General features: G+C 49.2%; 1 protein-coding gene across 21 annotated transcripts in view; it reads right to left on the bottom strand.

The window, feature by feature from the left end:
• DTNB (dystrobrevin beta) overlaps window positions 1–24,760 on the bottom strand; it is a 252,848-nt gene that overhangs the window by 146,114 nt on the left and 81,974 nt on the right. For 20 of the 21 annotated variants that reach the window (XR_007918316.2, XR_007918317.2, XM_070069346.1 and 17 more), the window contains 2 exons: window positions 16,167–16,272; window positions 12,857–13,023 (listed from right to left, as the gene is read on the bottom strand). The exons of the other annotated variant lie outside the window; for it this stretch is intronic. Coding sequence is in view for 18 of the 20 variants with exons in the window: in XM_070069346.1 (XP_069925447.1) it covers window positions 12,857–13,023; window positions 16,167–16,272 (273 nt within the window). In the remaining 2 variants the exon portion in view is untranslated. The remainder of the gene's footprint in view (window positions 1–12,856; window positions 13,024–16,166; window positions 16,273–24,760) is intronic. 21 annotated transcript variants of the gene reach the window in all.

Raw genomic sequence — 24,760 nt, 5'->3', positions numbered from 1 at the left:
GTGGCCACCTGTAAGGATCAGAGAGGGCTGTGAGCAACGACAGCGAGAGGAAATGGCCCAGCTGAACGCCAGCCTGGCGCTGGCCAGCTTCCCTGTCACCTCCGCTCTCAGAGTAATCAGGGTGCAACTGGGAAGCAAGCGCCTGACTGTCTCACGCACCACACACCGGTGCTGCCTTTGATAGCGTCCACCTTCTAAGCAGCTGGGTCCACTCCAAGTGTCCTGTTTTCAAATTTGGCACTTCCACAGCTGGGAAAAGGTTTCAGAAAGGTGAAGCCAAGCTCTACTGAGCAGGGCAGCGCTGAGACAGCTGGAGAGAGTGACATTCACCCCACGGACGGCGCTGACGACGGCCACCTATGCCCTGTCCCTCAGACGGTTCTGACTTCCATCGCAGAGGGAGGTCACCAAAGCAGAGAGTTCAGCTCTAGGTCAGCTTCCTGAATGCCACAGATTCTCCCAGCCTCCTCAGCACTGCGGCTCCCACTAGGATGTCCACGTCCTACTCTGTGGAACCTGACTATGACCTTCTGTGGCGCTCTGCAGGCTGCTGGCAACCAGCACCTGCCCAGGGGCTGCTTCCAGCACAGCCATTACCCCAGGCCCTGCTGTTTCCCAAGAACCCAGGACTCTCACTTGGGTTTTCATCCCGTCCCCTCACAGGACCCCAACCCTAACCCATCTTCAACTCCCAAAGTCCTGCGTAACTTCTTGGTTGACCATCAGCACATGCCCTCTTCTGGCTGAGACATGAGGATCAGCCTCTCTCTGAAGGCTGCGTTCAGCTTCCTGTTCTGGGAGGAAGCCTGGCTCGCCCAAAGTGCCTGACTTACCCCAACAAGGTCCAGCTTCCCGCCCCCAAGACCCAGCTCCCTACCAAGGCCGGGCTCACCTCCAAGGCCCGGCTCTGCCCAAGGCCACGCTCTCTTCCAAGGCCCAGCTCACCCCCAAGGCCACGCTCTCCCCCAAGGCCCAGCTTACCCCCAAGGCCTGGCTCTGCCCAAGGCCACACTCTCTTCCAAGACCCAACTCTCCCCCAAGGCCACGCTCTCCCCCAAGGCCCGGCTCACCCCCAAGGCCACGCTCTCCCCAAAAGCCTGGCTCACCCTCAAGACCCAACTCTCCCCCAAGGCCACGCTCTCCCCCAAGGCCTGGCTCTCCCCCAAGGCCCAGCTCACCCCCAAAGCCCGGCTCTGCCCCAAGGCCCAGCTCACCCCCAAGGCCATGCTCTCCCCCAAGACCCAGCTCACCTCAAAGGCCCGGCTCTGCCCAAGGTCCAGTTCACCCCCAAGGCCCGGCTCACCCCCAAGGCCACGCTCACCTCAAAGGCCCGGCTCTGCTCCAAGACCCGGCTCACCCCCAAGGCCTGGCTCTGCCCCAAGGTCCAGTTCACCCCCAAGGCCCGGCGCCCCTGCTACCACCTTAGGAGCAGCTGCTTTCTTCTCACACCCTCATCCCACTGCATCTCCAGGGCAGGGACTGCCCTCCTAGAATCACTCTCAGATAATTCTCCCGACCCCTTAAAAATCCCAGTTTTGAATGTCATGTCATCAGACCAAACCCATCATCATACCTCCTGAGGACACTCTTATTGATCTCACACTGGGTGTCAGGGGTGGAACGTCCTCTGTCCGCCTCTGTCCTCTGCTCCCAGAACCTGTGACTATGACCCTCTGTGGCTAAACAGGTGACCAAGGTGAGAGACTGGGAGAAGAGTTTATCCCGGATCATCCCACTGGGTCCCAAGTGCAATCACACGTGTCTTCACGGACAGACACAGAGGCGATGGCAATGTGGCCAAGGACACAGGGACGCAGCCCCAAGTCCAGGAACACCAACCACCGCCAGAAATGGGAAGAGGCCGGGAACACGGCAAAGGGTCACTTTCTGTGTTGAGGCTGCTTGGCGCCCAGATACTTGGTCAAACGATATTCTGGTTGTGCCTGGATGAGACTGACATTCAAACTGCTGAGTAAGGCAGATCACGCTCCCTCCCAGGGAGGAGCTATGTCGAACGTGAAGGCCTGAATACAACAAAAAGGCTCATCTTTCCCAAAGGAAGAGAGAATTCCACCTGGCCAGCTACCTCTGAACTGGAACGGCGGCTTTTCCAGTCTTCAGACCCAAGCTGAAAATAATCTCTTCCAGGTTCAGGTTCTCAGGCCTTCAGACTGGGACTGAAGCCATGGCCTCTGCTCGCCCTGCGTCCCCCTCAGCTGTGGGGGTCACTTCCTCACAATACATCACTCACACTCCACTGGATCTGTTTCTTTCCTGGCGTCCCCACAGGGAGCATGGTTGTGCTGACACCTTTATCAACCTCGAGGCGTCCAGAGCTGAAAGAGAGCGAACTTATGTTGCTTCAGGCCACTGAGTTTGTGGTCATTTGTACAGCAGCCTGCGGTTCTCCTGTGGATTCCAATGCGGACCACAGATCAAGAATAGTGGGAGAAAACATAAAATCCCTACAAATCTGAAGAGCAATAGAGTACAACAACTATCTGCACAGCACTACACTATACTAGGTGTTCTAAGTAATCTAGCAATGATTTGAGTACACAGGGCAAGGCACAGGTCACATGCACATACGACACCATCGGGTGTAGGGGCCTGGGGTCTGCAGGAGGTCCTGAAGCATTTCCACCGTCACTTCCTACAACACTTCACTGCCAGTTACTGTGCATTATCTAAAGCCCTCAATTCCAAGCTTCCCTCTCCCATACCCATTCCATGCAGCACATTCCTTCTGGTTCCCTGCCTCCAGCAACACTTCAACCCCCACAGGACCTACACTGCATGGAGCCCATCACTTTACACAGTCCCCCTCTCCCTCACGTCTCCCTTGGACCACCCCATGTTCCCTGAGTCATGATCACACCTCCTGCCACCTCCCCACCTTTGTCACGCTGCTCTGTCAAAATCCCAGCCCCACGCACCCTGCTCTTCAACCCGCACACTGGGTGGTGGGAGTGAAAGACACAGCTACGCTGACTGTGACTCTGAGTTCACAGTCACCAACCTCAGGTTAGTCACTCCAGCGCTGGCTTAAATGTCACTCCCTCAAAAGGCCTTTCCCCAACATGCAATTTATTTTTAAATAATAGCTTTATTGAGATAGAATTCACATGCCATAAAATTCACCCACTGTACAAGTCAGTGGTTTTTAGTGCAAAGAGTTGTACAACAATAACTAATTTCTAGTTTCAGCACATTTTCATCAACCCCAAAAGAAACGCAACATTCATTCACATCACTGCTCATCTCTCTTTCGCCAGCCCTGGCAACCATTCATCCAGTTCCTGTCTCAGGGCACGTGCCTACTCTGGTCATTCATGTATACGGAACCGTATGTGACACTTTGTGCCTGGCTTTTGTCACTCGGCATAATGTTTTCAAAGTCCATCCCTATTTTTGTGCATAACAGTATTCCATTCTCTTTATTGCCTAATAATATTCCATTGTATTCCTATACCATATTTTGTTTGTCTAGTCATCTGTTCATCAGCTGACGGACATTCAGATTGCTTCTACTTTTTTCCACCTTACTTGGAAGGCAGAGAGAGAGAGAAAGACAAAGTCTTCTATTCACTGGTTCATTCCCCAAATGCCTGCAACAGCTGGGGCTGGGCCAGATCCAAGCCAGGGACCCAGAATTCTATCCAGGACTCTCATGTGGTAGCAGGCATCCAACCAGCTGAGCCATCACCTGCTCCCTCCTAAGATACGCATTAGCAGGAAGCTGGAATTCAAAGGGGAGCCGAGACTCAAACCAGGCACTCCGACTGCTACACCCAACGCTTGCTCCTGCTTCTTCTTCTTAGCTACTCTGAGCAGCACTGCTGTGAACACTTTCGTCCAACTTTTTGAGAAGACAGATATTTCCAATTCTCAAAGGTACATCCTTAGAAATGCCAGAGCCGTGGCAAGGCTACATTTGCTGTGCTGAGACTTGTGAACTGGTTTCCGATGTAGCTTCACGATTCTACAGCCCCACTAGCAATGCATGAGGCTTCTCATTTTTCATGCTTGTCAATACTTGCTCTTGTCCATCTTTGTTAATTTAGTCATTCTACAGGGTACAAAGTAACATCTCATTGTGTGTTTTTACGGGTAAAAATCTTATGCGAGGTGCTAATTCACCTATTTCTATTTTATCGGAAGTGACAGAGACATCTTCCAACCACCGGTTCACTCCCCAGATGCTTGCAACAGCCAGGGCTAGAGCCTGAAACTCTATCTGGGTCTCCCATGTGGGTGGCAGGGTCCCAAGTACTTGAGCCATCATTGCTGCCTCCCAGGATGCGTGTCTGTGGGACGCTGGATCAGAAGTAGAGCAACAGGGATTCTAACCAGGAGCTCCAGTATGGGATACGGGTATTCGAAATAAGCTACTGTGCCAAAGGCTTATCCTTCATTGTGGTGTTTTATTCTTTTTAAAAGCTCTGTCACTTTTCCTTTCAAATAAATAAACAAAGACAGAGAAACCTTCCATCCTCTGGTTCATTTGCCTAATGAGCTCAACAACCAGGGCTGGGCCAGGCCAAAGCCAGGAGCCAGGAACTACATCTTGTCTCCCACATGGATGGTAGGAGCCCAAGCACTTGAGCCATGTTCCCTCGCCTTCCTAGGCACACAGGGCACCCACAGTCACAAGCTCCCAGCCCCCTGTGGATTCTTCCAGCCAGACTCAGGCGTCTCTTCTCAGCTGGTGTTGGGCACGCGGACATGAGCTGGTGCAGCTGTTGTGTATGTCTGGAACGGTGCCCACGCTCTCTTGGCTAGTTACAGGACACTGGTGCCGGTGGTTAGGGAGAGAGAAACATGTCTCCTTTTTTTACCCCCAGGTTGGTTGGTACACTGTCCCCCAGAGGGCTCCAAGCTAAACTCTCACCAGGCTCTTCCTGATCTTAGGAGGAAAACCTTCCATCTTTTGCCGTTAAGCATGAATGTCAACTGCAGGTTTTCCAGAGATGTCCTTTGTTAGGTTGAAAAGATTCCCTTCTATTTCTAGGCCTTGCAGCTTGCTTAACATGTAAAGGTGTTGAGTTTTGTCAAATTCCCTTTAACATTTATTGAGATGGTTGTATTTCTATCCTTTATTCAACTAATATATTGATTTTTGCATGCTGACCCAATCATGCAATTCCCACTGGTCGCATTGTACAATCCTTTTTATAGGCTGTTGAATTTGTTTGCTAATACTCTTCTATGGATTTTTGCATCTATATTCATAAGAGATATTAGTTGGTGACTTTCTTATGCTTTTTGTTTTCTGTTTTGATAGCAAGGTAACATTGACCTGAAAGAATGAGTTGGGGGGCTGCCACTGTGGCATAGCAGGTAAAGTTGCCACCTATACTACCAGTGTCCCATATGGGCGCTGGTTCAAGTCCTGGCTGCTTCACTTCTGATCCAGCTCTTGCTATGGTCTGGGAAAGCATCAGACGATAGCCCAAGTTTTTGGGCACCTGCACCCGCATGGGAAGACCTGGAAGAAGCTCCTGGCTCCTGGCTTCGGATCGGAAGAGCTCCAGCATTTGCGGCCAATTGGAGAGTAAACCAGCAGATGGAAGACCTCTCTCTGCTCTCTCTCTCTCTGCTTCTCCTTCTCTGTACCTCTTTCAAATAAATAAATAAATCTTTTAAAAAAAAAAAAAAAGAATGAGTTGAGAAGTGTTCTGTTCTCAGCTGCTTTAGAAAAATCTGTGGATTGGTATTATTTCTTTAAATATGTAGGAAAATTCATCAGCAAAGCCACCTAAGCCTGGCCTTTTCTTTGTGGGAAGCTGTTTTTGATTACTACCTCAATCCCTTTCCTTGTTACAGGTCTGTTCAGATTTCCTACTTCCCTAATTCAGTTTCAGTAGTTTGCTATCATATCTTAAGTAGCTACTTGGTCATCTTTTGTCAGATCATTGCACTTTAGTCTCTACATAGAAATTACCATCACTTATCCACACAGAGCTTTTGTTTTTTTGATGCTTTTCTCTCTCTGTTCCCTTTACAATATAAGCTCCATGAAGGCCCAGACTTCATTCTAGCTAACCCTAACACCGAGAGGAGTGCCTGCTACATAGCAGGTGCCTGACGAGAATTTGTTGAATCAATGTATGAACGAGTGAATACACCTGGCAGCAGAAAGATGCGGTGGCTGCTGTCTAACGGCTTTTGTTCCTCTCTGTAGAAAGAAAGGAGTCCTCTACTGAAAGACAGGTGGGAGCAGGGTAGATTGTCGGGGAAAAAAAATGGAGACTTTCACTGACCACTGCAAAGAATGGGAAAGCAACGTGGTCAGAGAAATGTGATAGGATGTACAGTGCTAACTGCCAGTCTGGAGTGAGAGAATGAATGCACAGTAATATTAATTAACCCTACTAAATGTCTATCTTCATAGATACTTAGAAAAAGCAGACAGAACAGCTCATCCATGAGCTTGGTTGACAGAGATATGGATTTTTAAAAAACTGAACAGTACAGGAATGAGGGACCATTCCTAAAATTGATAAGGAGAGAAGTGAATAGGGAGGGAGCTTACTGCTCTAGTCTAGGGAAAGATAGTTTAAAAAAAAAAAAGTGGAGAGAGTGCAGTCTCAGGGAAGAGTTAGGAAGAAAACAGCAAAGGAAAATCCATGCAAATTAGAGGGACACTGTGTACCTACACAACTCAGGACCCCAGCAGCCGAGAGTCTCAGCACCAGCTCTGGAGAGAGGTGAGACCAGACTGCAGCAGCTCAGTCAACTGGCAATAAATCTGCAGGAAGAGCCTGTGAGAGTGTAGCTTGGAGCCCTCTGGAGGAGCGTACCAACCAACCTAGAGGGGAAAAAAAGGAGACACATTTCTCTCTCCCTAACCACCGGCACCAGTGTCCTGTAACTAGCCAAGAGAGCGTGGGCACCGTTCCGGACAAACACAACAGCTGCACCAGCCTGTGTCCGCGTGCCCAGCAACCAGCCGGGAAGAGACGCCTGAGTCTGGCTGGAAGAATCCACAGGGGGCTGGGAGCTTGTGACTGTGGGAGCCCTGTGAGCTGGAACTGTCTACGCACAGTGGTTGCGTGGGAGGGTATGGGGTGTGGCTGGGACACTGGAAAGTTACTGTGGGTGGTGCCACACGCTTGGGGCTCCTTGATGCCCTGCTGAGGGTCACTGCAACAGGATCTGTGCTCACACTGAGGACTGTATGGATCCTTTGTGTGGTTCTTGGTAGTTTTGGTCTCCTTTGAGGAGAGGAGATGAGCATGAGACTATGCCAACAGAGCTGAATAAGCCTCCCCTCTGATAAACAACAACAACAACAACAAAACAGAGAATTACTACACCCAACTTCAGTATCACCTTAGATGCTCCCTTCACCGTGCAGCACTGAACAGAGCTCCCTGACCACACCCAGCGCACGCCTCTAGATATTCACTGAAAGAGCAGACGCTCCACTAAGCCACAGAGGCACAGTTCAAAGATAAAAGCCATCACAGAGAAAAAAAAATAATGAAGAAAACACGATGCCCCCCCCAAAACATAACACTTCAATACCAGAATGTGAAGATGAAGAGATTGACAAAATGCCAGAAATGGAATTCAAAAAATGATCATAGGATTACTTAAAAATAATCAAAAGCAAATTTATGAACTAAAAAAAATCCATACATGACATGAATGAAAATTTTTCCTATGAAATTGAGTTTTTTTTTTTTTTTTTTTTTTGACAGAGTGGACAGTGACAGAGAGAGAGAGAGAGAGAAAGGTCTTCCTTTGCCGTTGGTTCACCCTCCAATGGCTGCTGCAGCCAGCGCGCTGCAGCCGGCGCACCGCGCTGATCCGAAGCCAGGATCCAGGCACCTCTCCTAGTCTCCCATGTGGGTGCAGGGTCCAAGCACTTGGGCCATCCTCCACTGCACTCCCTGGCCACAGCAGAGAGCTGGCCTGGAAGAGGGGCAACCGGGATAGAATCTGGCGCCCCGACCGGGACTAGAACCCGGTGTGCCGGCGCCGCAGGTGGAGGATTAGCCTATTTTTTTAATTAATTAATTAATTAATTAATTTTTTGACAGGCAGAGTGGACAGTGAGGGAGAGAGAGACAGAGAGAAAGGTCTTCCTTTGCCGTTGGTTCACCCTCCAATGGCCGCCGCGGCCAGCACGCTGTGGCCGGCGCACCGCGCTGATCTGAAGGCAGGAGCCAGGTGCTTCTCCTGGTCTCCCATGGGGTGCAGGGCCCAAGCACTTGGGCCATCCTCCACTGCACTCCCGGGCCACAGCAGAGAGCTGGCCTGGAAGAGGGGCAACTGGGACAGAATCCGGCGCCCCGACCAGGACTAGAACCCGGTGTGCCAGCGCCGCAAGGCAGAGGATTAGCCTAGTGAGCCACGGCGCCGGCCAAGGATTAGCCTATTGAGCCGCGGCGCTGGCCTTGTTTTGATTTCTGGCAGCGCAGAAAAGAGAGAGAGTCTATCATCCACTGCTTCACTCCCCAGAGAGTTGCCACTGCCGGAGCTGTGCTGATCAGGAGCCAAGAGCTTTTTCCAGGTCTCTCATGCAGGTGCAGGGGCCCAAGGACTTGTGCCATCTTCTACTGCTTTCCCAGGCCATAGCAGAGAGCCAGATCAGAAGTGGAGCAGCCGGGCCTCGAACCGGCACCCATATGGGATGCCAGTAATGCAGGAGGTGGCTCTGCCTGCTAAGCCACAGCGCCGGCCCCGGGCTAAAGTCTCAACATCACCCTTCACTCAGCTCCTTTCACAAGCCACGTGCAATCCATGGGGCTGATTTATAAAGCAAACCGGAACCCAACCCTTTTCAGCTCCTCCATTGCCACCACCCTCCTACACCTGAACTACTACTTCTCTCTCTTTTCCCTTCCACTGTTTATTCTTCACATGGCTAACAGACCAATCGCTTTACAAGATCAATCGTGGTATTTTTCTACTCAAAACCCTACAAAGACTCATTCATTCTGGGGCAGAAGGCCTAGCAGTGCCAGCCAGGGCCTTGCTAACGTCCTGCCCTCTTCTGCCCTCTTCGCCCGCTCGTCCCCCTCTGGCTGGACTGACTCGGCTGCCATTCGCTGAGTTAACATCTCTGCCCGGGGCCGGGATGCCGAGCACTCCTCTCCCACAACTCTGCCCAAACATCACTTCTCAATCAGGCCTGATGACTTCTGGATTCAGTCTCCAGTCTGCCTAACCCAGTCCCTGACCCGTCTTCCTGCTTCCCACTCAATGCACAGTTCCAAGTAGACCAGCAGGGGGCTCTGCTCCACCTGCTCAGGTCCCCTGCCTCCTGCCACCAAGGGCTCCTGCCTCAGCTTGCTCCTTGGGGACCTGTCATTTGGCCCGTGGACATCTTCCGTGGGAGGGTGGGGGCACGGAGGACGGGGAAGGCATGTCTGCTCTGAAGTGCACTGGCTGAGAAGTCACGTGAGTCACCCACTGGCGGGAACAACGGCGGATGGCTGAAATGATCCTGGAGGAAAAGAAAACCTCGGACCTCAGCGAGCCCTGAGCACGAGGCACCACCTCTGCACATCTTCTCCAGCACACGGAGCCCACCAGCAACTCCCACCACACAGCAGGTGCACAGAGTGCGTCCACTTGGTCAGCACAACCTAGACCTCCGACTATGGCCATGTGTGACCCCATCCCGAACATGCAGTGTTGGAACAGCGGCAGGAGTTTCTTCCTCGCCCAACACCTGTGTTGGCCAAGCACACCCTGGCCTGCCCTTAGGGCTGCGAGACCTTCATGATCCACCAACCTGCCATGCCTGCGAAAGTTCTGGTTTTCTTACAAGTGGCTTCATGGCTCAAATAGTCAACGGCTCATCCAGTCCAGGTTCAGGGTCTCTGTGGCCAACACAATTCTCTCAGAAACTTAGGTCTTCGCTCTTTCTGTTTCCAGTCAGCTCCAAGCACCGGTAACCACATCAAGTTCTTCCTCTGATGCAAAGCCCAAATCTGATTTATTTCTCTGCCTCTACAGACGCCTCTTGATTTCAGCTAACGGAAGCCACCTAGAGGCCATGCGAATGAACAAGGTCAGGGGTTCCCAGTTTTGGCTGCACAATATGATCCCCTGGGGGGGATTCTAAACACTGTCTGGGTCCAGGCGCACTGCGTCTCAGACCAGTCAATCAGAAGCTGTGTGGGTGGGACCAAGCTGACTGATGAGCAGCCAGGGCCAGGAGCCCGTAACCCTCACTCTGACCCCTGCCCCAGGACTCAGTCAGGGCATTTCCAGCTGAGAAGGCTCCCTTGTAGCTTCACGCCTCTCCCAACATCGCTCACACAGTGCAGTGTCCAGAAGCCGCCTGTCTCCTCTGTCACTGCCCCAGGGGTCAGAAGTTCCTGTTTCCTTTTACCATTTGCCGGCAAGCCAGCCCCTTCCTTCGTAAGCTCATGTTTCTTGTGGTACCCTAGCAGGAACAGCCTCACACTGTGATCCTTCCAAAGACTGACCCAGAGCTCGGCTGGCGTGAGCTGTCCCTGCAGAGCACCACGGGCAACACGCTTACCAACCAGGTCGCCCCCATCAGCACAGCTTTCTGTCCCTCCTCCCTCTGACATCAGCCTCATCAGGGGTGAGCCAGCTGAACACTAAGCCAGTGCCACAAATGAGAAGGTTTAAAAGAAGTTTGCTTGGGCCGGCACCGTGGCAAAGCAGGTTAATCCTCTGCCTGCGGCACCAGCATCCCATGTGGGCGCTGGTTCTATTCCCGGCTGCTCCTCTTCCAATCCAGCTCTCTGCTATGGTCTGGGAAAACAGAAGATGGCCCAAGTCCTTGGGCCCCTGAACCCGCATGGGAAGACCTGGAAGAAGCTTCCGGCTCCTGGCTTCAGATCGGCACAGCTCCGGCAGTTGCAGCCAATTGGGGAGTGAACCAGTGGATGGAAGACCTCTCTCTCTCTGTCTCTCTCCCTGCCTCTCCTCTCTCTTTAAAAAAAAAAAAAGTCTTAATTTAAAAGCAAGTTCCACACAGACATCCTGCTGAAGGATCATACCAGTGTGGGGACCCCTGTACCCACCACAAGGGAATGTTAAAACACTTGTTAAAACATTGTGGAAAAATGGAATTAAAAGAGAACATTATTTTGGTGCAAAAATTTTTGAAATTCATGCATGTGAGGGTCTTTATAAAGCTCATGGAAAATGAGTATCATGAGAGAAAACTACGCACAGGTTTCAAATATTTTTGCACTGAAAGAAACCTACCTGTTATTCAATCTACCCGTGAACTTCTTGAAGTAACCTTGTACACAATGCATATATGCATCAAAATTCAGAATCGGGACACTTAGGACACCAGCTTCAGCATTATGCATGCTGACAAAATGACGTTTCCCAAAAAACTAGCAACATTGAAATAAAAATAACAAACAGAACTAAGACCTACTCAGAGACTGCTGCGAGGCTAAAGGAGACTTCACTGTGATCTGTGTGCTCTTTCCTACACAGAACAACGCAAAGGAAAAATCCCCACAGAGAACAGGAAAAAGCACTTTGTAGATCATAAGCAGTAGTCAAGCCAGTCAGTCAACTTTAAATAAATGTAGACTCCTGACTCACTTTTAAAAGGGTTATCAATTCGCTAAATGAGCAAGTTCCTCATTCTCCTGGCCCCAAGGCCCAGAATGAGAATTCTAAGTAGAAGCACAGCGGATCCAATCATTAAGAAAGGTAATGGAGAAGAAAGCTCCCTCAGTGTGAACACAACACAGCGGTGGGGGTACCTGCAAGGGTATCTTAAGAAAGGGAAAGGTAGCAAATTCTCTTTACTCAATGAAAAAGAGAAAAGACTATGTTTTTTTTTTTTAAAATAAAAAGATGTAAAAATTGACTTCTCAACCCCCATAAAAGTATTAGAATTTGCAACACAAATGCGACCCAGGATAGGATGTCCAGGTTAACAAAATGTTACTGTTAACTACAACTGAAAACCTACCTAATCAAAAAAAATAATAAATTTCCAATACATTTTCAAAGATGCAGGAAGTAAAATTATATGCCATGCAGGTTAAACTGTTTTTTCTTTAATTAATAAGAGCTTATCTGCTTTATCCTGGTTGAGTTTTAGGAAAGTAAAGGAGGGAAAGCGGCTACGAAAGCTCTGAGTTGCAGCAGGATTACCAGGCTTAAGGACTCGGATCCTGAGTGACAGTTCTGATCTTACGGATGTTTGACCCTTCAGCAAACCAGCCAGCCAACAACAGCAAAAACCAGAGGAATGGTTTTAAAACAAAGACTATGGCAATTTTTAGCAGAAAATAATCACGGCATTCTAAGAACTCTAGAAATGAACCGAGAAGAAAAACAATTGATGATAAGCTTGTTACATCACTGATAACCACAGAAAGATCACCACAGACCTCCAGCCAAATACCGCTATTCTAAAAGTTGCTTTCATAGATAAAGACACCAGTGTGGCAATGGTTATGAAATACAATGTACTGCCAACTATGGGGGTACATCTGTCGGGCAATTTTAAAATAGGGAGGTAATTACTTTTCACCTTGGAAAGGGAGCATTGTCCCTGAGTAAGAGGGACATCCCCAGTGCGATCACAGCGCCACCTCCTGGCGTGCGTCACATCCCCAGTGTGATCACAGCGCCACCTCCTGGCGTGCGTCACATCCCCAGTGCGATCACAGCGCCACCTCCTGGCATGTGTCACATCCCCAGTGCTACCAGTGCGATCACAGCGCCACCTCCTGGCGTGCGTTTACAGTGCCGCTTCTGGAGTGGAGTGCAGGAGCACAGCAGCCCACTGGCCCGGCCTCCCGCACGTCTGCGTCTGCAGGCATCCACCAGGAAGCCGGCTCAGGGCCATGACGACCACGCGGAGGGACGGGCAGGGAAAAGCAGTTACCCAAGAGGAATGCTCCTTCATCTGGTGCTGGTTGCTGTGACTGCCGCTGGCATGGCCGCGCCAAAAGCAGTTCTGGCAGAGCTGGTAGTTGTGGCACTGCTGGCATCGGTACCGGAAGCCCATCATGCTCTCACAGCGGCAGTAGGAGCACTCCACGGGATGGAAGACTGGCGCCGGCGGGGGGGGGGGGGGGGGTGGATGGGGGAGGGGCAGAGAAATTACTTCATTTGGAGAATAAAATCAACACAAATGACAACCAAATATAATATAAAAGTAAAGGTGAACACAAGATTAGAACTAAAAAATCTACTCTGGGGGCTGGCGCTGTGGCTTAGTGGGTAAAGCTGCCACCTGCATCATCAGCATCCCATATGGGCGCAGGTTTGAGTCCTGGCTGCTCTACTTCCAATCCAGCCCCTGATGACGGCCTGGGAAAGCAGTGGAAAATGGCCCATGTCCTTGGGTCCCTGCTCCAGGCTCTGGGCTCCTGGTTTTATTCTGGCCCAGCTCTGGCTGTTTTGACCAACTGGGGAGAGAACCAGCAGGTGGAAGACCTCTATCTCTCTGCTTCTGTAACTCTGCATTCCAAATAAACAAATCTTTAAAAAAAAAAAACTAATCTGCAGGTCTAATCATTTATTAAAATAAAAGGAAAAGACTTAAGGAAAGAAAATCAATATAAAATACCACATTCCAGGCCATCTCAAAGGTAATCAGTTTGTTCCTTTAAAATGAAACTCGTGTTTCTCCAAAACACATACAATTGAGGAAGAGAGGGAAATCTTCACTTGCCAACTTTTTTTTCCTAAAGATTTATTTATTTATTTCAAAGGCAGAATTACAGACAGGCAGAGAGAGAAAGAAATTTTCCATCCGCTGGTGCACTCCCCAGATGCCCACAGTAGCCAGAGCTGCACTGATCCAAAGCGAGGAGCCAGGAGCTTCTTCCGGGTCTCCCACATGAGTGCAGGGGCCCAAGGACTTGGGCCATCTTCTACTGCTTTCCCAGGCCATAGGAGAGAACTGGATCACAAGTGGAGCAGCCAGGACTCAAACCAGTGCCCATATGGGATACTGGCACTGCAGGCAGCAGTTTTACTCACTAGGCCACAGTAGTGGCCCCGTCAACCTTTTTTTTTTTTTTTTTAAATCTCTTGTCTGTTGTTTCCTAAAGGAGATGTGTTATTGTCAGAGGTGTGCAAGCATCCCTCACTGATGGACAAGAGCCCTGAAAACCAAGACTGCTCCTGCTGGCTGTGTGTTCTTTTGCTCCCTTCCCTGAGCACAGAGCCAGGACGTCTCTGTTAGCTGCAAGTGGTATTTTACGCTAAGCAGCTTGGACAGAGGTCCTCAAATGTCTGCTGAGTTAAGAACTCGCACCCACCTGGGCACTGACAGCAGTAGGTGGAAAGGCAGAGATACCAGAGGCCAGTGCGGGGTGGGTGGGAGAGACAGATGGAGATCGCCCATTTACTGGCCCCACAACAGCTGGGGCTGGGCCGAAGCAAAGACACAGGAACTCACTCCAGGTCTCCCACACGGTGGCAGGGACCCAGTGACTTGAGTCACCACCTGGTGCCTCCCACTGTGTGCATTAGCAGGAAGCTGGGTCAGAGGGGAAGCTGGGACTCTCATCCGGGACCTCCAATATGAGACACTGGTATCCCAAGCTGCATCTTAACCCAAATGTCAGCCCTTTTTATATTAAAAAAAAAATCATTGTAGAGGCAGAGGAGAGTGCCTGCAATATTCAGGGCTGGACAGGAGCGGAGCTGAGAGCCAGGAACACAGCCAGCTCCCCTGTGGGTGGCAGGGACTCAACCATGTGCGGCATCACTGCTCCTCCTAGGCCTGCACTCCCAGGGAGCTGGAGGCAGGGATGAACTCCAGGAACTTGGAGGTGCGATGCAGGTGTCTTACCTGCGAACTACCCTTTCTGCCCCTCAATGCAATTCAAGTGAGGGACTTCATGGGAAGGGCCCAAGCCAGAACACAAAGCGAAAAACAAACAAAAACACTAGACATAGCGATAATTTTAAATGTGTTTACCACCATAAAAGTTAAGATGTACAGACAAATGTTAATGTGATAGGCGGCATGCTTTCTAAGTATTTCAAGGATTTCATAACATTCCTCTCTCTGAGAAAACTAACATCACTAACAACTTAAGAATGTAATCAAAAATAATACACTACACCAGTCACATCAAAATGTTCATACAGATAACCAGACATCTTGACAAATGAGATTCTTTCTGGGTGATGCAGCAAATACGCAACGCTTTCATGAAAATGAACCAGATATAAGCACTTAAGGCTCTCAAATCATGAACCAATAATACCATAAGGATTTAAAACATTAAATCTCTGTCCAAAATTCCTGTTAAGAAATCTATTTTAGTCTAATTAAGAGATTCTAGTCCTTTAACAAAATAATCCTTAATCTCAGATCCTTGTTAAATAGGGCAAAAGGCAGATAATTAAAAAACAAAAACAAGTTAATGAACAAAATGGACAGAGAGAAGTAGAAAATAAAAGAATTTGGGACTGCTTCATTCTCACAAGGGTGGAAAAGGAGAGAGCTCCACTTTCTAGTGGCTCCTGGGCTGCTCCATGTTGTGTCTTGTGGAACCCCAGCAGACGCCACTGCACAGAAAAGCTTCAGGCTTCCCTGAGTCACTCGAAGGAGCCAAACAAGGAGAAAATGTGATGGCAACAGCCGATAACCACAGGGCCTTTCTAAGAAACAAACACCACTTCCATTCAAAGTGAAACAAAGATGCAAGACAAACTACCCAGATTGATACCAGAGAGGCTCCCAGCTAAAACAGTAGAGGAAGAAAACAAAATAAATAAATAAAACAGAAGACCGGTGAGACCCAGTGCTAATTTAGCTGTTAGCTATTTTTAAGTCATTCCAAAATACTGATGCTGTATATCTCACGTTTTAGAATCTTCTGATTTTGATAAATTAAAGGAAGAGAAAAAAAGGCAGTTACAGCTAACTCAGGTGGAGTCAGACAGGAAACAGTCATCTGTGATCTTGGGGGAAAGCCTAGTTTGAACCTCAATGCTCTACAGCCTGATAGCATCATTTCTCAGCATCCTAAGCAATGCACTACCACCACCACCACCACTCCTTTTCAAGAAATAAAAATTCCGCCTTTGAAACCTGAAACCGTGCGTTCAAATGACACGGTGCCAGGAGACGTGAATTATAATCTTCAGTAACAGTAGCTAAGAGCATCGCAAATAACCAGTTCAGAAACCTCCCACGGGGTAGGGAAGGGAGAGGGCAGCGTTCTGCTCACCGTTCTCGACGTGTGCGAGCCTGTGCATGAGCGGCAGCCAGACAAGGCACTGGGGCGGAGCGTCGGCCATCATCGTGTCTAGAAACGTGTTGAGCATTACCTTCTTCTGCCAAGAGAACAAAAGCAAACATGCTTCAGAGCCCCCAGGCACCTGCACACGCCAAGACCAAGCTAAATCCAGACTCCGCCATGTTTGAAAATTGCACGTGAAATTTTACAGCAAAATAAAACACCAGGCACTACACCATGCATTGACACTACTATATTCAAACCTGTTTCTGTGTACATTATTTGAATTTTTATTGGCTCTTTTATAACTTATTTATTTGAAAGGCAGAATAACAGAGATCTCCCACCCGCTAGTTCATTTTCACTCCCCAGGTGGATGCAACAGCTGGGGGTGGGCCAGGCCAAAGCCAGAAACCAGGGTCTCTATCCTGGTCTCCCAAATGGGAGGCAGGGGCCCAAGTACTCCGGCCATCTTCTGCTGCGTTCCCAGGCATGTTATCGGAGAGCAGCGTCAGAAGTGGAACGGCTGGGACCTGAACCGGCGCTCTGACACAGGATGCTGGTGTCCCAAGTGGCAGCGTAACCTGCTGTACCACACCAGTTCTTCTTGTTTTTTCTTATTTTTTTTAACGCTTCCACATACATTTAAAAATGTTTCTTTATCTTTTCTCTTATTTTCAATCTGAGAGGCACAAAGACAGAGGAGAGACAGACACAGAGTGTTTCTGTCTATTGGTTCCCTCCGCAAACGCCTGCAACAGCCAGAGCTGGACGAGGGAGCCAGGAACTCAACGCAGGCCTCCCGCAGGAGAGCTGTTAGCTGCTGCCTCCAGGGATCTCAGTGACAGTGAGCCAGACTCCAACACGGGATACGGTTATCTCAGCAGGTAGGCCAAACACCCGCCCCTTTTATTTCAATCTTTCCAACAACTGTATAAGGTAGACAGGCTAGGTAGCTTCATTCTACAGATGAGAAAATGAAAGGACAATCCAACTCCAATCAGACGGCAGGGCCTTGAAAGTACTATTCTAGCTACTGCACTGGCGAGACAGAGATCCACACCTGGCTACGAATCAAAGGCCACCACGGGCAGCAGGAGCCACTGGCGTGTGGCCATCCACCACGTATGCGGCTTCCACAGCAGTGGCCGGCACACAACGGGCCAAGTACTAAGAACCAGAGTGAGCGGCGAGGCCTCACTCTGGAAAAGAAAGGCCTCACTCCCAGAAAAGAAAACAAACCCAAGGTGGTAGAGACAGGCCTCGACAAGCCTAGGACCCAACACCCACAAGCCCCCGCGGCAGCCCCGCCACTGCCCCACCTCCCTGACTGCTTCAGCCTTCTTTTCTGCGAAACTCACACCCTGCACGTGAAACACGCAAAGAATTAGGTCCCAGCTGGGCGCAGAAAAGTTAGAAACCTCTAGAGACAAGACAGAAATAGATTTATTTGAGGCAGATAAATTCTCAACCATTATTTCAGACGAACAAAGTTTCTTTTTATTTCTTCCAACCCACAGAGCGCCTTTCCAGCTCCCAGGGAGAGGAGCTGAGGTCTCCCAGGAGGTGGGCTCAGGACGACGGCCCGGCCCTCGTAGCCCAGCGCAGCCGCGCAGCCACTGGAGGAGGCCTGGTGCTGGTGGAGCTGTGTTCTTGGCTCCGCCACTTCCCTTAATGTAAAGAAGAGGCTATTAAAAATATGGGCGTTTCCTCATAAGACTAAAATAATTTTTCAAGAGAAAGGTGGAAGAGAGGTAAAACTGGTTAGCAGATTTTGCCAGTTCATTACAAAATAACTTTGAATTTTTTTATTTTACCACTAATACTTCAATACAAACAGGAAGCAAGGAGGGAGGGCATCCCTATCAGGAAGACAGAGCCCTCAGAGAGTAGAAAGGAGGTAAAGGAGAAGGCAGAGCCGGAAAGAGGCTTTGCAATACAAACCTGGGGTGACGGCACTGACGGCACACAGAAGAAAAGGCTCAGACACAGGCCAGGACCCCAGGCTGGCGCTGACAGGTGGGGGGCGGACGGGAGGGCCCTGCCACGTCTCAGCACGCCGAGGCTGAGCCGGGAGGATCGCCGCCTCCAGCCTGCCCAGGAACAGGTGTCCACGGCACCTGCTCACTCCTGCTTCGGAGACCTCGGGGAGCCCAGGAGCAAAGAATGAAGGAACAAGGCTGGAAACCAGACGCCGCCGACCACTCGCACGGAGGACCCGGTGTGGATGGCGCCTGGTGTGATGGACGTGAAGCACCCGTGCACTCAAATGAGATCCGCAGTGTCCATTTCAGATCACTGACGTGGGAGACCCAGAGGAGGCTCCTGGCTCCTGCTTCAGATCAGCGCAGCTCTGGCCGTTGCAGCCACCTGGGGAGTGAGCCAGCAGATGGAAGACCTCTCTCTCTTTCTGCCTCTTTTTTTTTCTCTGTGTAACTCTTTCAAATAAATACATAAATATTTTTTAAAAAGTTATTTATTTATTGAAAAGTCAGAGTTGAGGGGGGAGAGAGAAGGAGAGAAGAGGAGGGAGGGAGGGAGGGGGGGGGAGAGAGGGAGAGAGAGAGAGAGAGAGAGAGAGAGAGATGTCTTCTATCCACTGGTTCAATCCCCAAATGGCCACAACAGCAAGGGCTGGGCCAGGCTTACTGAACAAGCACAGGAAAGCAGACTGGCTCTTTTCACACACACACACACCCTTTTTGCTTTGTTTCTAGTTTAGAGTTGAACACATTCTTTCCATTCCTCATTTTTTATAGCACGATACTGATTATAACAAATATTATAATAAAAATGCAAATGACATTCTCACAATTTTCATTTTAATTTATTTCCACCCAGATGTAAATATCTCCCTACATAATTATGAACATAGGGTAGATACAAGCATATAATTTGATTTTTTTTTTTTTCAAAAAAAGATTTATTTATTTATTTGAAAGGCAAAGTTACAGAGATGCAGAGGCAGAGAGAGAGAGATCGAGTGATCTTCCATCTGCTGGTTCACTTCCCAAATGGCTGCAATGGCTGGATCTGAGCTGAGCCAATCCCAAGTCAGGAGCCAGGAGCTTCCTCTGGGTCTCCCACATGGTGCAGGGGCCCAAGGACTTGGACCATCCTCTGCTGCTTTCCCAGTAGCATCAGCAGGGAGCTAGAATGGAAGTGGAGCAGCTGGGACTTAAATGCCCATATGGGATGCCTGCACTGTAGGCGGGGGCTTTACCCGCTACACCACAGTGCCAGCCCCAATCTGTGTTTCTCACTTAACATTTTACTATTTTATTCTGTACAAGGTCTTCACTGCCTGTCCACTGAGCAAATCCTGTGCCTTCCTCTGTGAAGCGCTGAGATGGTCTGTACAGGGTCTCGAGGTTTCTCTTAGAAACGCATGTTTCCGTGGTCGCCCCTTGTTCTTCCAACCCTCAGGACCTATAATTCTCACCGACAGGCCATTCTCACCTCCCTTCCTCCTCCCCTGACTAGCTCCCTCCCTTTTTTAAAAGGGGGAGGGGGGAGCAGGGAGACCATTTCCTACAAATGAGAAATCCAGTATCGTTAAACTAACGTGAGAAATCAAGTAAAGTGATTTAGCAAAATATTATCATGAGAGCTGGCGCCGCGGCTCACTAGGCTAATCCTCTGCCTTGCGGCGCCGGCACACCGGGTTCTAGTCCTGGTCGGGGTGCCAGATTCTGTCCCGGTTGCCCCTCTTCCAGGCCAGCTCTCTGCTGTGGCCCGGGAAGGCAGTGGAGGATGGCCCAGGTGCTTGGGCCCTGCACCCCATGGGAGACCAGGATAAGTACCTGGCTCCTGCCATCGGATCAGCGCGGTGCGCCGGCCGCAGCAGCCATTGGAGGGTGAACCAACGGCAAAGGAAGACCTTTCTCTCTGTCTCTCTCTCTCTGTCTACTCTGCCTGTCAAAAAAAATATATATTATCATGACTGCAATTTCTAACTTCTTCATTCCCAATCAAAACTCTTTCCTGACGTGCAGCATGACATTTCTTACCTGTGGCCCTATCACTTAAACAATGAAAGAGATTTAGAGATGAGTCTTGAAAATGACATTTTTAAAGCTCTCAGATTAAAATATTTTTATGCAAACTTTTGTGCAGAGCTATAGGAATAACTTTTCTGGCAAAGGCAACCATGTATCACCCAGAGTCGAAGGACCAGGTCCCTGAAACCTATTTATTCTGGACTTTGAAAATAAGGGTAATTTGTAATGACACAACTACATAATGCTGCTGTGCTTCTTATGAGAGATATTTTTATTTATTACAGGTCAAAGACTAGGAAAGTGCTCCAGAAATTCCAGAATAGTTTATTTTCCTGCAATAGTTTGTTGCTAAGACCGTATCATTTGAGGAAATTGCATAGCAACACTGAAGAAGACAAGGAGAATACGAGTACATCCAGGCGCCCAAAACTGTTCTCATGTCATGTGATTTAAGATCATATCTGATTAATCCAACAAATGTTTAGGAAACATCATCATCTTACAGTCTTATCAGTCATCGGGGCTGTAAAATTGAAGGTGACCAAAATCATTCAAGGCGTAACTGAGTTGCATGTAACATGCCTTGTAAGGGAAAGTGCTGGACCCCGATAAAGCTGGTCCAAGCCAGCCTCTGCACTTGATCCCTACTCAAGTTCCACCCAGGGTCCTCTGCAACACTAATGCAATGTACCGTAGCTTGATGAGGTAACAAACTGCAACCTAATAAGAGGATACCCTTGTAAACAAGCAACTGAGTCTCAGCCAATCACAGACTGCCAACTGAGCAGGACATGTCCATATAAGGCAAACGTCCACTGCAGACTATCAGGCTGTTTCTGCACATCACTCTCTTTTCTCTGGCTATAAAGACAAGAAGCACATGTGGCGGGGAGGGAATGCAGCTGCCGGGTTCTAGAAGATTTTTCTTTCTGATTGAACTGGTCTCAATTTCTAACAGGAAACAATCAATCCTACATTAAAAGACTAAGCATCAAGGAAGTGGGGATGCTTTCGCCAGGATTGAAACCCCGAGGACTCTGGGGCAGGCGTTTGGCCTAGCGTCTCCGGACTCCAGCTTCCTGCCGATGCAGATCCTGGCAGGCAGCAGCGGCGACTCAGGTCGCTGGGGCCCTGCCACCCACAGGGGAGACCTGCCTGAGTGGCCAGGCTCCAGCTCTGGCCCCAGCTAGAGGCTGCTGTGGGCATTTGGAAAATGGACCAGAGGACAAGAGCACTCTCTGTCTTGCTCTTGCTTTCCCTTTCTCTCTCTGAAATTTTAAAAGAGAGAGAGAACACAATGCAAATGCTTTGTTGGGGAAGAGAGAAAGGTCAGAGATTAGTGCCTTTAAGTGAGAGCAAGCAGCATAAACAAAGAAAAGAAGTGTGAGGACTTTCACTCACTCAAAATGCACGTTACTCAAAACAAGAGAAATGCAAATCAGAACTAGACTATAACATTTCTCACCTATCAGATTGGCAAGACGCCAGCGTGTAGGAACATTTGTTGCTGGCATGGCTGTGTAGAAAGAGGTGTGTCCCTGCAGCGCTGGGGGAGCCCATATGGCACAACCGCTACGGCACTGCGACAGTGGTACCGGCACCTTGTAGAGGGCAAGAGTCAGTCGGGGCAGGCTGCGTGGGAGCAGGAGGAATGATGCTGAAGGGAGGGGCTGGGCAGGACAGTGAGCTGCCAGTCAGGCTAAGAACCTTAGCTGCAGGCCATGGCGGTAACAGCTTTTAAGTAAAGAAGGGTGACGCCGCACTATATTTTAAATGATGACTTAGACTCAAATTTGCTTATGAGTAAAAGGAATAATAAAGCAAAAAGCAATGACTGAGCAGCACAGTCCTCTTTAGGCTGCCACTGACCTACTGACCAGATCGGGGTCCTCGATTTCTGGGGTGACAAGTTCTTCTGCTTTCCCTAAGGTGGCAGAGTAGGAGGGGACATCAGAGGACCACAACGGGAGCACACACTGGGCTGCCCCAGCAGAAACACTGGAGAGGCAGCTAGAGAGCCGACGGCCCCTATACCCCATGTCCTGGCTGGTGGCTTTCAGCCCGGTCCGCCGGCCTCAGGCCAGGACAGGTGACCAGACAGAACAGCACATGCTTTCAGCCCGTGAACAACCACCAAGAGGGGGCCCTTCCTACAACACGGAGACAGGGAGCACTGCTAGCTAACAAAACCCTTACTGCAAAGAAAACCGCTGAGCCACCTGCCACTTCTCTCCAAGTAAGACACTCACCTCCACAGGACAAACCTCACCTCCGGTCTCTACAATCGCATTCCCCCTCACTGGTGCCAGTGAGACCAGCCTCGTTACTGCAGCTATGACTGCAGTAACACCCATTCTATAATCACATTTCACCCAATCTGAGATACACTTCTAAGGTCTGTTGTTCAATACACCATTATTTTTTTCCTACCGCATGGACAGAAAAATGCCCTGCCAATTAAATGACTCAACGACTTAATTAACTATCAACCTTAATGACGTGAATCGGGCACAGAGCCTCTTGGTGAACTGAGAACTTCTTTTATCCATTCAAAGGGAGCTGGCAGCTTCATTGGCCTTCAGATGCACCATTCGGCATGGTAAGAAATTATTTTGGTCATATCTCATTAACAAAAAAATACAACTTCATCTATTTATGGATTTCCTCCTTAAAAAAATAGTTCTATAAAGCTCCTGGTACTGCTTTGCGAGACATATGGAATTCCTCTGATGATAACACCTGCTTTACTAGGGATCAAAGTTACTCCCCTCTACTCTGCGTCCAGACCTTCCTGCATTTACAATAACATCTTGTTCAATGCCGCATCACAGACCACGCTTTCTGAGAACACCTTAGAAGACAACACGCTCACATGGATGCAGGAAACGACATCCCATCAGCACCAATGCCCAACCAACTGCAATCACAAACCTGCATTTTGCTTAAAGGAAGGGGGGAGGAGGGGGAGGGGGAGGGAGGGAGGTATCAAGATCAAAGATGTCCGGATGTGAACAGGGTCTCCAAGGCTACATCAGCTCAGATGCAATGATGGCAAAGCGCCCCAAATCTGTGAAGTAACGCACACACGACATGCACATGCCACGCAATGTTTGCCAAATTTCAAAGATGTATTTATTTGAAAGGCAGGGGGCCGGGGTGGGGGGTGGGGGAACTCTGACTTATCTTCCATCCGCTGGTTCACTTCTTAGATGGCCTTAACAGCAGGAGGAGCTGGGCCAGGCAGGAGCCAGGGATGCCGGCGCTGCAATGCTGCAGGTTAACCTGTTACACCACAACGCCGGCCCCAATTCTTGGCAGACTTTATTCAATGTCCAGGAACACAAGGTCAGAACATTGACACTGTCTCACTCCACAGCTGGGGGTAGATGAGGCCCAGCAGGGACATGCTGAGGGGTACATGGTCAGAGGACACCTCCAGGCATGGACCACACCTGCCGCTGCGAGAACCAACCCACAAGACCACACAGCCATCTCCCCCACCACCCACCCCCTCAGGCAGGTCTCTCCCACACCCAGCAGTCCCAACAATGCCCCTACGTGGTTTCTCTCCTCAGCACTCCCTCTCCACTCTGGTTCCCATTTCACTCAGACAGATGCCAACTTTAAAATTCCCTGCATGGTGGGCTGCACACTTCAAGCTTAAGTTTATATAAAAACTTAGAAAATATGTAATAAAACAAGTGGAAATCATCTAAGGAGAAATGAAACATTTCTCTAATGAAACACTAATGTTTCAGAAAATGTGACAGAAATTTAAATACATTCACTGCTTATTTTGAGTACTTTTAATCCTGTAAAATCAGGATTAAATTAAATTAAAATTAAAATTAAAATTAATTTCTAAACAATGAAGATTCTTAATATATCTGCCCTAATGGCCATTGCTGCGGCTCACTAGGCTAATCCTCCGCCTATGGCACTGGCACCCCAGGTTCTAGTCCCGGTTGGGGCGCCGGGTTCTGGTCCCAGTTGCTCCTCTTCCAGTCCAGCTCTCTGCTGTGGCCCGGGAAGGCAGTGGAGGATAGCCCAAGTGCTTGGGCCCTGCACCTGCATGGGAGACCAGGAGGAAGCGCCTGACTCCTGGCTTTGGATCGGTGCAACGCGCCAGCCGTGGTGGCCATTTGGGGAGTGAACCAACAGAAAAAGGAAGACCTTTCTCTCTGTCTCTCTCTCTCACTAACTCTGCCTGTTAAAATATATATATATATATCTGCCCTACTCACCAAAATAACTAAGCTTAACTAAGATGCCACCTTAACACTGTACTATGCTCAGGTTTTCTATTGTTAAAATGTTTTAAAAAATACAGAAGCAGAGAGGAGTCTAATACACCTATTAATCTGCTCTAACCACTCTCAACATATAACTAATGCCATTTCATCTATGTTTCCATGCTCCCTCCAACTTGCATTTTGAAGCAAATTCTGGGCATATTCTCTCTTGAATTAACCTTTCCCAGGAGTTTACCGCAGCAGACGCCTGCTCAGTGTCCCACTGGTAACTGACAGGAAAACAGGTGCTGAGCGCGTTCCCGTACAAGGTCTTTGTGCACAGAACTTCTGA

This window comes from Oryctolagus cuniculus, chromosome 2, assembly GCF_964237555.1.
Source record: "Oryctolagus cuniculus chromosome 2, mOryCun1.1, whole genome shotgun sequence".
NCBI lineage: Eukaryota > Metazoa > Chordata > Mammalia > Lagomorpha > Leporidae > Oryctolagus > Oryctolagus cuniculus.
Note: the sequence above shows the minus strand (reverse complement) of the source record. Positions and strands in the feature narration are given on the sequence as shown.